The 16,307-nt window shown below is 41.1% G+C and overlaps 1 protein-coding gene across 3 annotated transcripts in view; it reads left to right on the forward strand.

The window, feature by feature from the left end:
• Positions 1-16,307, forward strand: part of EPS15 (epidermal growth factor receptor pathway substrate 15) — a 49,723-nt gene that overhangs the window by 16,938 nt on the left and 16,478 nt on the right. For all 3 annotated transcript variants that reach the window (XM_065071388.1, XM_065071387.1, XM_065071389.1), the window contains 4 exons: positions 3,206-3,291; positions 10,463-10,535; positions 14,423-14,584; positions 15,195-15,392. In XM_065071388.1, the coding sequence (XP_064927460.1) occupies positions 3,206-3,291; positions 10,463-10,535; positions 14,423-14,584; positions 15,195-15,392 (519 nt within the window). The remainder of the gene's footprint in view (positions 1-3,205; positions 3,292-10,462; positions 10,536-14,422; positions 14,585-15,194; positions 15,393-16,307) is intronic.

The following is a 16,307-nucleotide window of genomic DNA, read 5'->3' on the forward strand; positions in this document are numbered from 1 at the left end:
CACCTGAAAAAACGAAACTCAAAATTTGGCACTACTTTTGAGTTTCTCTAACTGGTATTTCTTTTTACATTCTGCTTTTAAAAAGTAATTGCTTTATTTGCAACTCTACTAATCTTTTCTGTATGTTTGCTTTCCTTTCTGTGTCTCTCTTCTAGTTTGGACTATTTTTTCCATTCTGCACCACTCTGCTTTTCATCCTTATTATTCTGTCAGTTTGTTAACTCTGCTTTCTCAAGGTTAGAGAATCTTTGCTTTTCTAATATTTACTGTCTGTTGGTTTAATAATGCACATTCTTCTAAGACTCTTGCATAATCGTTGAGATATCACAGCCCTTCTCTGAAGTGTCACAGTATGTTGTGGTCTCAGATTGTTGCCGATTTCCATTGCTGTTCATCTGGAAGAACCCCAAGGTTCTTTCTTGGACCCAGACCTCTGTGGCCGTCACCCGTTGGTGATACGTGCTGCTTAAACTTGTTGAAATTGCTGGGGAAGTGGTGACAGTAGTAACCCAACGTGACAGTTGGCGGTTCTCATTAGGACTAATCCCCATGGTTTTATTGATTGTACCGTAGAAAGCATAGGGATCGGAACACGTTAGGTGAGGTCGGTGTTAGTTACTGCTGTTCTGAGGGTGTACGTTGTTTTACACAACTCTGCAAGACATCACTGTGATATTTTTTTTTTTTTTCATTACTAACATAAACGATAAGAGTTAAGAATATTGTGAAAGAGGGTAAGAGCTCTTTTAGTTAGCTCTGTAAACCCTTACCAAGAACTGATTTTACTGGACTGAGCTTGAACTTCAGCTCATTTTGAACTTTTTCAAAATAAATGTTGTCTTGTTATGAAAAAACCTGCTTGTCCAAGATTATTGCTCAAGGATTCAACCCAGAGAGTAAGTGCAGGAGGCAGAAATAGCCTTTTTTGCTGGTTTTCTTGGAAGTGGAGTGGCTTACACTGTAAATCAGGGGTGTGAAACTCATTTTCAGCGGGGGCCACATCAGCCTTGCGGTTGCTTTCAAAGGGCCAAGTGTCAGTTTAGAACTCTGGAGTCCTGCAATTCCGTTTGGCTCTTTGAAGGCAACCACAAGGCTGATGTGACCTCTGATGAAAATGAGTTTGACACCCCTGTTGTAAATAAAACCGTAGGCTTCATCATCTGACTCGACCAGTATGAAGTAGTAGCAGAAGTATCAGTAACCGTAATCCATTATATTCTAAAGTAGGGAAAGTTAACTTGTGATCCTTCTTGGCAGATGTTCAGAATGCGTGTGTATGTATATTGCTGTTATCTAATGTTTGGTTTCCTTACAGAGTTTTATTGCCACAGTGGTGTGCAACTTTTATGTCAGTTTGGAGGTCTGAATGCAGATCCCTCGCATGGGACACAGCAGCAGTCTAGGACTTGTTGTTGTGTTTCTTTACCTGGGATTGTTTGTAGTCACCAAATTGCACCTGCATTACCAGCCATAAAATTTAGACTTATATGCAATTTCCTCTTTTGAGGAAATTTGAAGAACTTTGACAGTAATTTACTTTTATTACTATTTTGAGTTAAAAACTTGAAGCGTTATTTACATGTAGATTGCGGTCTAGTAAATGGCAGCAAGAGTTTGAAGTTTTGTCTTTTTTAACTTACGTGTTGAAGGTAGAAATGTTGGCTTTTGTGTTGCTGCCCCACACCGGTTCTCCTGAACAACAGAAAAGAAGGTTAAATTATATTTTGTTCAAGATTGCTGGCATTAGTGTGCAGGATTTCTTTAACTGGTGAGAGGAGGAGGCCTGGAAGGAATTTGAATTTGTAGCTAATAGCTCCGTGTTTTCCTTCTACCCCCTTCCTAGGAGAAGTAAGAACTTTCTCATTGGAGCACCGTGAGCAGCTCTGCGGAACTCCTGTGAAGTTCCTTTAGAATAGGGTTGAACGTCGTAGCTATTTTGCCCATTTGAGAAGCTGTACACTGACCGGTTTAAGAATAGCTGTGTGTTTGGGTGTTTTTATTCTCAGTCTGTGCCGTTTGCTCTAGTCAAATGTGCGCTGATGATCTGCAGTTCTGCTGAATGGCGTCCCCTGCCACGGTGCGCTCAGTTTCACTGGTGACGTTTTTTTATTCCCCCAACACAGTGTAAGCTTGAATAAACACAGTCAATAGCATCTTGATTTATCTTTAGAGAAACTGCATTTAAAGACTTTTGTGTTTTTTGGGGGATATCACTTGTCTTTTTTAATTACATGCATATACATTTCCTCAGAACTTTGTGTTTGTCCTGGATGACTTTATTCAAGGCTTGAAGGAACGGACGTATTTGTAGAAGGTAGTTACGGTGACTATGGCTTCCTAACCATGTTCATGTTGTGATAAGGCACAGTAGAACAATTGGAGTGTTTGCTAATTTGTGTCTTCAACATTTGTTCTCTAGCCATTTATGTGTACTCTTTTGAAACAAATAATTTGTATTACAGTGATTGTCTTATTAGAAAGACATAAATAGGAGCTCATGGGTGTAACTTACCTATGACTTTGTATTGTTTAAGTTTCATTCAGTGCTCTGGAGGTTGACATTGAACTAGCTCAATATCACTTAAAGCATTGCAAATAAGTGTCTATGCTCTGCAACAGGAGGATCACCAAGGTGAAGAAATATAAATATAAAAGTAGTAAACAAGCAGAACCATTCTTAAATGAATGATAGCCAACTAAACATTAATTGTAAAATAAATCTCACTTTAGAACTAGATTTTTTTTGTTGTTTGATCACGTGGTCCTGTGCCTTTGTGGAAGATGTCTTCAGGAGTTTATAGGAGACAGAAATCTGTGAATGGGGAGAAACGTCTTTGTCTGAGGGTGGCAGAGCCTGGCCCAGGCTGCCCAGAGCGGGTGTGAAGTCTCCTCCTCCGAGACATTCCATCCCGCCCGGATGTGATCCTGTGCGATCTGCTCTGTGACCCTGCGTGAGCAGGTGGCTTGGACTGGATGATCTCCAGAGGTCCCTTCGCCCCCTGCGAGTTACTGGGCGCATTGTGTGCATGTTGTGTACTGGTAATACAGCATCTGGACTGTGTTGGGTTTTTTGAGATTGAAGATTTGAAATACAATACTACCAACAGTTGTTACAAGAGGATATCATGCTGTCACAAAAAGTGAACAGAATTGTTGGGCAGCATAAACTATAAACTAACAGTATTTATTTTTTTTTATCTTTCAGAGTACTCAAGGACTGAATTCTGTAGCAGATTTTTCTGCCATTAAAGAACTTGATACGTTGAACAATGAAATAGTAGACCTGCAGAGGTAGGTAACAGGGGAGCAGTCATAGTTGCTTTAGATTTTGTTAATGCTGCTTACTTTTTTAAAAAAAAGAAAAGAAAACAAAACAACAAAATCAATCCAGTGCATAAGAGAAAAACAGGTGTTTATAGTCTGCTGTGCTAAAATAAATGGTTAGTCTGTCTGTAGATGTCTGTAGTGCTGATTAACACTTCCACTCGTTGCTCACTCAGATGAAAGGTCTCTCCGTCATGCCTTCTGGCTGTGCTTTGGAGAGCTGCATGTTTTAGCATCCTGAGATGGAAATACTCCTTTTTGTTCATCTTAATCGGTAGATGAGAATGGTGCAGATCTTTAGGACGCTGGAACCGTGATATAAATTGGTGTTAGTTGTCTTTGATTTGCAGAGGGAATTGTAAGGACTTTTTGTCTAGCGGCAGTAAAGTGAGATGGGAAACATCAACAAGTATGTAGGGTAGAGAGCAGGAAGATAACATTTTGTATGTGGACCTCTGCCAGGTTTTTGGTGGTGATAAAGATGGACATACCTCACTTCTGTTTATAAAATAAGCTGTTGCACTGAGGAATATTGTTTAAATTTGAAGTCTGCAGACCCTTGGGTTCCATTAATTATTTCTAAGGTAGTGAAGAAGATGACTTCAAGTGACTATGAAAATCAAGCTCATATATATTGTATAGTGTCTGTCATACCCTCAAGACACAGTATGCATTTTTCTTCAGTGATTTTTTTTGTTGTTGTTGTTTTTTGTGCTATCACACATCTACAGAAAATTCTGTTAAGAACAGTTAATTCTACTCTGTTATAGGTGAGGGTGCTTTGTCGTGATGAAATCTGCTTGTCTAATTCATGTCACTTGCAGGAATTACTGAATTTGGCAATCTGTCAAAGCACAGTCTGTTTCCTAAATACACAAATGTTTTTTCCCTTGGCTGCTTATTCTCCCTCATTACTCCCACTGCCTCCTCACTTCTCCCTGTTCTGCCTTCGTCTCTTATTCTTTAGGTTGTATTAAGTCCAACTTTGGACTCTCACATTTATTAACCTGAAATATGATTTAGAACAGTGTGTATTTGCTGTTAGTATCTTAGAAGGAAATAAATTGTTCACTAGCATGAATTTTTAGCTGAAGGTGGTTTTCAGTAGGTGGGCTTGCAGCCTAAAATGCAAGCCAGTCTGTTTATGTCTTGTTTTCTGACTGTGGGGTACAAAGGAATCGTGGCTTTTAGAGGTTATTGCTTCCATTTCTTCAGTGGCAAATGTACTTGAACAATTATTGGAGACACATTTGAATGATAATAGATTGTTGAAGATCTGGTATGGGCAACTATTAGTATGTGTTTATTTTTAGAAAGGTGAATTTTACTTGGATCTGATTTAGAACAGGATTAACAATCAGAGGCTTAAGCCTGTATTGTCAAACTGAAACATAGTAGTAAGAGTTTTGTGTGGTTTCATTGAGAATGACCAGCAAACTCTCAAAGTCACAAAGTCAGTTGTGGTTCAAGTAAAATGTTTTGTTGTTGTTTTGTTTTTGTTTTTGTTTTTTTTTTTTAATTACTTGGAAATCCTTCAGTGAATTATTTTGGTAGCAGAGTAACTGTTACTTTTCTGCACCTTCCCCAGCACAGGTGGCAGTGCTAGGCAGCAGATTAATCTCTGTGCTAAGGGTAGGAAACTTTACATCTTTGGCAAATCCACATTTCTGTTATTACTGGTAAAGTACACTTTCAGTCTGGATAGTTATACAAAAATGTAATTGAACCTTAAATTATTTTTGTTCATTATTAAATAAGATATATTGAGCAGTGTAGGGGAAAGGGACCTGGGGGTCCTGGGGACAGCAGGGTGACCATGAGCCAGCACTGGGCCCTTGTGGCCAGGAAGCCAATGGTACCTGGGGTGGGTTAGAAGGGGGTGGTCAGTAGGTCAGAGAGGTTCTCCTGCCCCTCTGCTCTGCCCTGGCGAGACCACACCTGGAATATTGTGTCCAGTTGTGGCCCCTCAGTTCCAGCAGGACAGGGAACTGCTGGAGAGAGTCCAGCGCAGCCACCAAGATGCTGGAGGGAGTGGAGCATCTCCCGTGTGAGGAAAGGCTGAGGGAGCTGGGGCTCTGGAGCTGGACAAGAGGACACTGAGGGGGGACTCATTCCTGGGGATCAATATGGAAAGGGGGAGTGTCAGGAGGATGGAGCCAGGCTCTTCTGGTGACAACCAGTGACAGGACAAGGGGCAATGGGTGCAAACTGGAACACAAGACATTCTCCTTAAGATTGAGAAGAAACTTCTTCTCGGTGAGGGTGGCAGAGCCTGGCCCAGGCTGCCCAGGGAGGTTGTGGAGTCTCTGTCGCCGGAGACATTCAAAACCCGCCTGGACATGTTCCTGTGCGACCTCACCTGGGCGTTCCTGCTCCAGCAGGGGGATTGGACTGGATGAGCTTTTGAGGTCCCTTCCAATCCCAAACATACTGTGATACTGTGATGTCGCCCAGCTGTTGAACTCAATATGTTATAATTCTGGTCCATAATTCCACTGAGAAGTATCTACGAGAGCTGTGTTCCTGAGACCCAGTAATAGACATTGAATCTGTTCTTGAAGTGCACTTGCCCTTTTTAAAAATGGGGGTTATGTTTCCCCTTCTCCCGTCAGTGGGAACTTCAGTGGACTGCCCCAACTTTTCCAATCTGTGGCTTAGCACCTTCATGCACCAGGGCACTCAGGGCCCCTGGATGCATCTCATCGGGTCCCATGGACTTGTGCACCTTCAGGTTCTCTAGGTGGCCTCAAACCTGGTCTTCTCTTCCAGTGAGCAGTTCTTCATTCTCCCAGTTCCTGCCTTCACCTTCTGTGACTTGGGGAGCTCTTGCTGGTGAAAACTGAGGCCAAACATGAAACAACCCTGGCCAGGTTTCTTCATGGCCAACACTTAGAACCACCTTAGCTGGAAAGGCAAAAACAAATCACAGGTCTTTCCCATAATAAGTGACAGATGACTACTCACAGAGCTGGCAGCATTATCTACACTCACAGTTGCCCAACATTTCTTATTTTCACCTACAACTGTAATTGTAGGAATTCCTTGTGTAGTAGTACTTCAGTTTGTCTTATTTCTTCTCCCCTTTGTCCCCAATAACCTTTTCAGCTACAACAGCTCAGTTACTTCCAAATCAGAAGTTTGAAGAAATAATCTAGCCTATGTTAAAATTCTTACTGTTGCTTTGTTAAGCAGGTATACATTTCTGAACTTTGTTTCAAAGGCTTGATGTAAGTGTATGGCAGAGAGAGGTTGCCCTGTTTTTCTGGGGATATTTTGCTGTTTCCTGACGTTAGAGAGACCAGCTTATCAGCTTTATGGTCCTTTTAACCTGATGTACATTCAAGAAAAGTTAACTGTTGCTGTCCAACACATGTGCAGGATGGTACCTCTGGTGAGATATACCAAGTTAAGTTCAACCTCTTCACATGCTTAGAGAGGAATGTAGTATTGGTAAAGCTCAAAGAAATTGCACTAATTTGTGGGCTGTGGCTAGCTTTGAATGCATGAAAGCAAAGAAGGGTTTGCTGAGGAAGAAAAAGGTTTTTATGGCTCAAAAGAGAATATTAAAAACATCTGGTCTAGTCTCCCATGATGCTGATCAAAAAAGCTTCAAATAGCTTTCTAAAAATATAGTGCAACTGAAACAGAATTTAAAGGCAGCAGTGCTGACAGGCTCGAAATGACGGATTCCACAACATCCCTAGGCAAATCATTCTCCTTACCAGAGAGGAATTATCCTTGCTAGTAAGTGTTCTGCATTTTATTCTTCATCTGATCCTACACCTCCAACTTCCTGATGCTGTTTCTGTTGAATTGGATTTAAAAGCTATTGGCTGCCAGAACTCTTTCCCACACTAACTGTTGAGCTGCGAACACATCACCTCTGTGTTCTTTGCTCTGTCTCTCAAGAAGCCATGCTTGCTACACGTTGTCATTCTGGGCATTTCCTCTGCTGCCTCCATTCACCCCTGGGGCCCTCAGCGTGAGAGGACATGGACCTGATGGAGGGAGTCCAGAGGAGGACAAAAAGGTGATCAGAGGGCTGGAGCGCCTCTCCTGGGAAGACAGGCTGAGGGAGTTGGGGTCGTTCACCCTGGAGAAGAAGAGGCTCCAAGGACGCCTTATAGTAGCCTTCCAGTAGCTGAAGGGGACCTACAAGAAAGCTGGAGAGGGACTTTTTTTCAAGGGCATCTAGTGATAGGACATGGGGCGATGGGTTTAAATTGAGACTAGATTTAGGTTAGATACAAGGAAGAAATCCTTCCCCACGAGTGTGGTGAGGCCTGGAACGGGCTGTCCAGAGCAGCTGAGGACGCCCCATCCCTGGGAGTGTTCAAGACCGGTTGGACGGGGCTCTGAGCAACCTGGTCTAGTGGACGGTGTCCCTGCACACAGCTGGGGGTTGGAACTAGGTGGTCTTTATGGTCTCTTCCAACCCAAACCATTCTGTGATTCTATGCATGCTTCTACTGATGTGGGACTCTGCAGTTGTCAGCTGTAAAAAAATACTTGCAGTGTGCTGGCTCACATTTATAAATTACTCCGTTCACAAATTGGTATAAGGCTTATGGATTTACTAAGATTATTTGATTGTAAATCATGAAGTATCTGCACTGCAGAAACCATCTTAGTTTTGGAGGTGTTTTTAATCTTTGCTTTTAGTTTTTTGAGATGAGGTTCTCCTGACCTGACTACCATTAAAATACACAGGGAAATTGTATTGCTCTCATAAAGTGACTTGAATTGGTTACAAGTGTCCTTTATTGGAAGACCACAGTTCTTTTTGGGTTGGTTGTAGGGTTTTTGTTGTTTGTGGTCGTTGTGGTGGTGGTTTTTTTTCTTTCTTTAAGCGCTGATATAGTAAGGGACTTTATGTTCCAGGAAACCTGTCACATACAATAAATGAATTTTGTTACTTGTTTTTGGTTCTTTCAGTTGCTAAGTATTCCTACAGAGGCATACCAGATAGTTTGTAAAAGAAATGGAGGCAATCAGAAAAATTAGTGAATTAAGTAGGTCTGTGTCGTGTTGGTTTGGTTTTATTTTGGAAACAAAGACACACTACTGGGGGGAGGAGGGGATGTGTTCCGTGTCGGCTGTATATGCTCAGCTTGTTTTCCTGTGCCCAGACTGCTGCCTAAGCTTTTCTTGTGCTGCCTGACAATACTTCTTTCAATTGATGTTTTTTTTCCTCCCCCCAGTTCATTGTTTCTGTTGTGATTTGGCCGGTGTGAGCTGCCTGGGGGTGAAACGTAGACGAGATTGCAGGGTTTAGATACCTGGCTTGGCTTCTGCTGAAATGAAAGGGAAGTGATGCTCATCTCCGACAGTCTCGCAGGCATATGAGTGACAGTGACATAGAAAGTCTCTATATTAAAGCATACATGCCTGCTTGCATTTCTGTTTCCTGCTCGATTTTCGTACCCAAGCAGGAGAAGTAACAAGCGTTTGTCTACCTAGTCAATTATTCTCTTCTGTCTTCAATCAGGAGTTATATGGCTGAGTTGTTGGCTGTGCTCGATGCATGTCTGAGGTATTTTTCAGCCCAACTTGTATTCAGCTCTCCAGAAGTGCCTTATTGAGATTGAGGCCCTTTGTTCATGGAAAATTATGGAAGGCAAAAATCAACAGAACTTATTTCAGCCCTGTGTTGAAACGCTTTAAATGGCTAAGTACAACTATGCCACAAATACTAGTTTATTGAGCTAGAAGAGTGTGCTATAGCTTTCATGGATATGGTAAAGATTTGCTTAGAATTTCCATGGTACTTTCCTTTTATAATGAATGGAGAGGGAGGAATTTAAGGAAACTGAAGGTTCATACTTAATGAAATAACTAACCATGTTCATCAAAGTCCCTTTTTCCACATCTTTCCTTTTCCTTCCATTTAAGTGTTCACCTTGGGCACAATCAGCAAGTTGCTCTTTAATCAGGTGCTGAGATAAATAATAGCAGAGCATAATCTATAGTAATTATTTTTTCTGAGTGAATGTACATTTAAGATCTGTGACATCTGGATTTTTTCATTTTCCATTGGATGTGGTTTAGCAGTAAACAAGAATTCCTCAGCTTGAGTAAAGAGAAGTGAGACCAGCTTTACTTTGGAGACAGAACTGCTTTCTTCTGTGTTAATAGGAATAAACAGTAAGGTTAATAGTTTTAGGTTGATTACCATTCTGCTGCGCTTAAAATACGAAGTTACCTTGATTTCAATATGTACTAGTAATCTAGCAATAGCTTTTCACTGTGGCATTTCTCTTTGTTCAAATTCTAACTTTTAATGTGTGTGCTAATTTATTAACAAAATCTTTATGAAAGTAAATTCCTGCATACAGAAGATAGTGTTAACACTTTAATGCTTAATGCTTTTCTGCATCTGTGAAGGGTGAAAAGGTTCCATATGTTGTCTAGAGATAAACACTCGTAATTTTTTTTAAACAGTTACACTTCTGGGTTATGTTTCGGTTTGTTTTTTTCCCTTTCATAAAGCTATCGTTATGTCTGACTGCCAAGAATTTATTGATGATAATTCATCGGTAGTTGCTTTTAAACTTGAACAAAGGTCTGTAGAGACAGAGCTGATATGACACAGCAAATAGCTGCGCATGGAGTCTTCAGGCAGATGGCGATTCCAGAAACTAAACTTAGTTCTGACTGAGCTCACCAACGCAGATCTAAACTCTGATAGGCAAAATTCACTGAGCAGCCGGGCTGGCCTGCTGAAGTGTTTTCTAGCTGCTGTTCACTTAGGAATCGCTGTGTTTGCAGGGGTTAATAGATGGAATCTGATGCAATCCCTCCCACTTTTCCCAGCAGTTTTCATTAGACAAGTGCTCCATAGCAACAGTGAGATCACTGGAGACAGGATTTCATTGATTTCTCCCTCCCGCCCCCTTCCATTTTTGAGCCATTCTTATCGCTGAAGTGCAGTTGGGTGGAAAGACGGGGGTTTTTTATGCGGAACGCTTATGCGGGCTTCTGTCTTGTAAATAATTTGGAAAGCAGAAATCCCTTACATCTTTTGTGTTTAATGTTTCACCATGTATTTAAAGAGAGATACAGGCTTAGGGGGCTGGATAACTGTACCTGCTGTAGCTGATGTTCTGAAGTATTCTTGCATTGTTTGCTGGTCTTCTAGGGAAAAGAATAATGTAGAGCAAGACCTGAAGGAGAAAGAAGATACCATCAAGCAGAGGACAAGTGAGGTCCAGGTAAATGAGACACACGATTATTGTTCAGACACCTGATATTGCACCGTATGGTGCTTTAATGGCAGTGGGATTACTGAGTTTTTAGATCATGTCACTTATTCGGTGAAAAGAAAAAAATGGGCGGCTGAGAAGATCAGTGTACTTTGAAGTGTATTTTCTATACGAATGTGGGTTGGTGTAGGTGTGTCGGTTTTTATGAGTGTGCAAGCTCCGAGGACAGGAGAAATTTAAAAATATTATAATTGTTTTCCTTTTTTTTTAGCAAGGCTATCTAACGTGTAGTTAAAACTAAAGAAGGCACTGTAGCACTGCAAATTAATAAACTGAAGTGTCTGAATTAAGAGGGCTTGTAGATGGGCTGCTTCTTAAGAGCCACAGCAATGACCAGTTTGAGATGAATGTTGCTTCAAGTTTATTTTGCCTGCGTAAGTGAACTTTAAAAATAATGTTTGGTTTTGATTTTTATTTAAAAGCATGACACTGAATTTCCAGAGTATCAGAAGGTTGAAAATGTACAAGTGTTTTATGGGGATTAAGAATTATACCTTCAGCATTAGTGTTTAGGGTGCTCGTAGTCAGGCCAAGCTCTGAATTAAATGCTGCAAAGCAATATTTCAATTAAATTTTAAGCTGCAAAAGCAACTGAAGTTGCTGGCTTAAGAAGAAATAATCTTCAGTATCATATCTGATCGCTTACATTTATTTCTACAGTTATTTTAGGAATCTTTGCTTTAAATTGTATTTATTTGATTAAGAGCGAATAATGCAGGGTTTCTGCATTTTACTTTGTGTTGGGCAGAAAAAGAGCCAATGTGGTACAGCCGTTGTGAATTTGGTGCTAATTAATAGTCTGACCTTTGGGAAGATAATCAGATGCTGGCCTGTTAGTCACGAGAGCAGCGGCAGGAATGCCGGCGAAGTTGCCGGTGTCTTGGATCGGTCCTCCCCCCGCTCTGCAGATCACCTTTTCACACCGTTAGCAGTTCTTAGAGGTGTTGCTGGCTCTGTTAGCGTGTTCTGGAATCTGTGTGTGTTCAGGTGAAGGTTCGGTTCTCTGGTGCCTTTACACAAAAGGTATATAAAGCTAAATAAAAACCTTACCTTTAATGTTACACTGTTAGCATCATCGGGATGTGTTTAGTGTTTGATAGTCAGCAGCATCACGGGACAATTAAGTCACTGTATCTAGAGCAGTAATGTTGGAAGCTATTGTCTCAGGCCTTTAACCTCTTAGTGACCACACAAGATATTTGTCCCTTGTTAAATATAAAGTTATAGGGCACTGTCAGTCTGCGCAAAAGGAGCAGTCTGTCACTGGCTTGTCAGAAAAATGAGAAACCATCAGGATCAAATGGGACATGGCTGCAGCATTTATTTCAGCTGTTGGCCCCTCATCCTTGATACCTTGCTTGCACCTGAATGTTGGAGGACCTGCATGTTTCAGGAAACTGTCTAGAACTTCAGAGACCAGTGGTGACAGGCTAGGAATATCTTTACGTCATGCTTTTTTCTTCTGGTTTTATTCTAAAGGTGACATTTCTAAAGGTGGTGCACAAAACCAGTGAGTTCTCATCTGCCACCTTGGATCAAGCTGGTTTCATGGCATCACGCTCCTGGATTTCTGATACCAGAATTATTTCCATGGACACAAATACTAATCTAAAATATAGCCATGATCTGTGATGGATTGAACTGATTTGTATGGGAGGAGGGAGAGAATGATGGATTTATACTCTGAGTATCCCACTCAGCATTGGATTGTCCTTACTCTTTCTTTGTGGCCATGCACCAGAGCCATTAGAAAGTCAGTGAAGTTGAACTTCTCTGTGCTCTTTCAGGTTTACTGGTCCTTAGCACTTGAATCATTTTGAGAAGTACAGGCTGGCAAGCTATTAAATCCACGGTCTGTCTGTGGAAATACAGATCTCTAGACTTGCCTTGCCCTACACTACATCAGCATGGAGGGTTATAATGATTGCAAATCTAATGCAAAGATTAGTATTACCATAAAAACACTAGTTTGCACGACCTCAAATATGTTAATAGTCTTTTATATATAATCTCATGCAGTGCTTGAACATTAAGATACTGCTTCTCTGCTGAGAAATCAGAGCTTGATTGAAGCTTCGTTTACTTCATGAGGATGTATCTTTAAGTATTATCCCCAGTTCTGTGCGTCGTGTCTACTCTGGCCTCTAATTTTGGAATAGTTGTGTGAGCACGTTTGGGTTTTGGCCGTGGTTTTTTCCCTCTCCTCTCTCCTGGGAGCCGTCAGGCTCAGTCAGGTCTCTTCAGTGCTTCTCTACCACTGTGCCCAGCACCGACGTTGGGAGGCAAGGAACAGAAGCAAGGGGCGGGGGTGATCTATACTTAGCTTGTGTGCATGTGAATTCTTGCTGCTTCTCAGAGAAAGGAGACTGAAATCTCTTTAAATGCTTGCTTTTTCCCTCGTCAGTCGAGTGTCAGCTGGTACTTGCTTTCCAAAGCAGTGTCGAAAATGAATGGGTCAAGAGTCTCCCAATTGTGCCAGCCTGCTGTAAAAGCTTTGTGTGTGTGTGTGCTGGTTTGTCTTTCGTAAACTAGAAATAATCAGTCATTCACCTAGTCTGACTGCTGTGCATCAGTCATATGCCATTTACTGAACTTCACATTTGATTTGGGGAGTTGTGGGTGGCGGATTTTGTGTATTTTGTTTGGTTTACTTTTTTTTATTTTTTGTTTTCCCATAAACGTATCCTGTGATGTTTCTTGAGGCAGTCTCCCAGCTTTGTTGGGGTTACGTATTTGCAGAGCATGACTGCTGCACCATACGCCTTCCTGGTTCTGTCTGGCTTTTTGTCTTGATTATCTGGAGGTGTTAACACACGTGGATAAACCAGCGCTCTCACCCAAAAAATCCCAGACAAAACACCACGAAGAAAAAGACAACAGGATCTTGAGCTAGAGCAGCACACAATTGTATGATCTAATCAGAAATTCCTTCATTTTCCTTTATCTCTCTTTTTTTTGTTGTTGTTTTTCGTGATTCCTCCTACAATTACCCTATTTTGTCAGAGGCTGCAGTCTTCTCTTTTCATCTAATACTTTTCCTTTTGCATTAATCCTTTTGATCTCCTTGTATTATATCCTCCTCTTGACTTTGACGATTCTTTCTTCTTCCTGAATTCTTTTCTTGACATTTTTTTCAATGTTATCTCTGTGGTTTGTTGAAGTATAACCATTCCTGATGCTCAGAAATGAACCGATTGTTGTATGATGCTACTTGATGTACTTGGAACACAAGATGCATACTTACTACTGTTCCATAAATTAAAAGATGCCATATTGTTGTGTAAGGAATGTGCGTTTCTTACCAGTACTGGTACGTGGAAAATAAGGTTTTGGCTGATTTTTGAAAAATTAGAGGTGGGGTGGTTCTAGAAAGGAGAGCACTGGAGTTAATAATGCACTGGCTTGGTCGTCTACCGTGTTGAATAAAACAAGTTCCTCTTTTTGGACATGTGTTTTCAAAGGGGGAAGGGGCAGAATAAAGAGTTTCTGTTAAGGAACTCAGTAAAACGTACTGCTGAAACACAGGAGAGAGACCACGTAGCAGCCTGATTAAAGACCACTTCTGAATTCAAAACGAAACCCTCACTTCTCTGAGTAAGAGAGTTAATCTCTGCAGAGAGATTCTTTTTACCAAAGAAAAAGCGAATAACCGGATTATTTATATGTCTTACAATTAGAGTTTGAGAACGCTTGCTTGTCTGACGTGTAATAATTGCAAGCGTTTGAAAGAATTTGTTGATACTTTGAAATCCGAGTTAGCACTGCAGTTTATGCTGTGGGGTTCAGTGGTTAGGAGGAGAGAGGGATCAATGCAAAGCTGATCTGTTCTATTACAGGATCTACAAGATGAAGTAAAACGGGAGAGCAGTAACCTGCAGAAGCTGCAAGCCCAGAAGCAGGAAGCACAGGAAATCCTTCACGACCTCGACGAGCAGAAGGCCAAGTTGGAAGAGCAGCTGAATGACATCAGGCACAAGTGTGCGGAGGAGGCGCGTCTGGTAAGGTCTCTGGTGATGGCCCCTGAAAGAGCAAATGCCTCATCCTGAAGAGCTCAGCCTTGCGGCGTTCCAGTTGTTGGGGCAGGAGAGAAAACCTTTAATGGAGAAACAGCCTCAGTGTCGAGATTTTGACGCCAACAGAGAACAGGAAATACATCACTTCAGTGATCTCCTAATTTAGGATCGGTGTGTCAACAAATTTACCGAGCTATACTTGCACAAAAGCTTACGTGCAAACAAATAATGCAAATTTATAATTCAATATAAGTGTAATTAGAAGCACTAATTACTGGGACTGATTTCTTAGCGGTTAAAAAAAATCATCTTATGGTTAGATAGTTTTTTACTAATATAAAGCTATGGTATTTCTTTAAGGTATGAAAAGGTATTTACAGTATTGAAAATATCTGTGTTGGTCAGGAAAACAGCTAGAATACTGTGATCTCATTGAGACCAATAGGGAGTTAGCCTTTCATTCAGATGTGATCTATCATCTCTGCAGTAGCTATGAGGTGTTTACTTTTTCTGGTCATAAAGAATAGTATTTGGATGTTTTTGGAGGTGTGGGGGGTGTTTTTATATGGCTTTGAAATATTTGTCCATGCTTTAGATTGCCGTGCTGAAGGCTGAAATAACAAGCCAGGAATCAAAGATTTCAGCGTATGAAGACGAACTGACCAAAGCTCAGGAGGAGCTGAGTCGCCTGCAGCAAGAAACGGCCGAGCTGGAGCATTGCATAGAGTCTGGGAGAGCACAGCTGGGGCCTCTTCAGCAACATCTGCGGGATTCACAGCAGGAGATCCATTCAGTAAGGCAGTGTGAAAGACAAAAAAAAACAGCTGACAACCTTTAGTGTGTTTTTTCTTAAGGGGAAGGCATTGTTTTCCTTTTTCTTTGCTGTTTGCTCATGTCTGTAGTTGCTCACACGTGTTCTGTGCTAGTCATGGTTAGGATTATTGGAGGCTGACTCAGGTCACTCAAGATACTTCATGATTTTTCTCCAAGTTTTTTTAATAAAAAAGGATTAACGTGTTATACTTCATAAATAATTTGTCTCAATGTAATGAATGAAAAATTTGTAATGCGTGTTCAAATTCTCTGTGTTCAGGAGTCACTTCAAGCTTTCTTCCTCAGCCATGGCCTGGGGTGTGCTCTCACTGTTCTTTAATTGATGTGATGTCAGTAGAAAATTACTAATAACATTTGCTTAGTGCAGTGTTGAAGGGGGAAAGTAAGGTGAATGTAAGAGTAAATTGGAATGAGACGAGATACTGAGACGTGCAGAGATGGTTGTGCTGGTTTTGAAGCACAGAACTGTGCTTCGAAGTGTCTGCCATTACGTTAAAGGAAACTTTTAGCTCCTGTCTGTGATCAGTGATTTATTATTACTTCAGTGATGCGTTGGCTTGCACACCCTTTCCTCATCATTATCCTCCTTTGACTTGCCAGCTCTCTAATGTATTAGCCAGTCACGTCATTGCCAAGTTAAACACAAAGTGGAAAACCTTCCTATTGCCTTTAAACCCTACAAACGGCTGACTTTTGGCTTGGTCATTTCATACAGCTCAGGTCTGTAACTTGTTAACAGTTTTTTTTTTCCTCAAGACTTCCATTGCTAGTGTTCGTGCAAGAACACTTTCTTTTGTTGAAGAGCCTTATAACGTATTAATAAATATTATTAAATTTGACTTGGATGTTTAGATACTGAGAAGTAAACACATGG

Source organism: Columba livia, chromosome 8 (genome assembly GCF_036013475.1).
Source record: "Columba livia isolate bColLiv1 breed racing homer chromosome 8, bColLiv1.pat.W.v2, whole genome shotgun sequence".
Lineage (NCBI taxonomy): Eukaryota > Metazoa > Chordata > Aves > Columbiformes > Columbidae > Columba > Columba livia.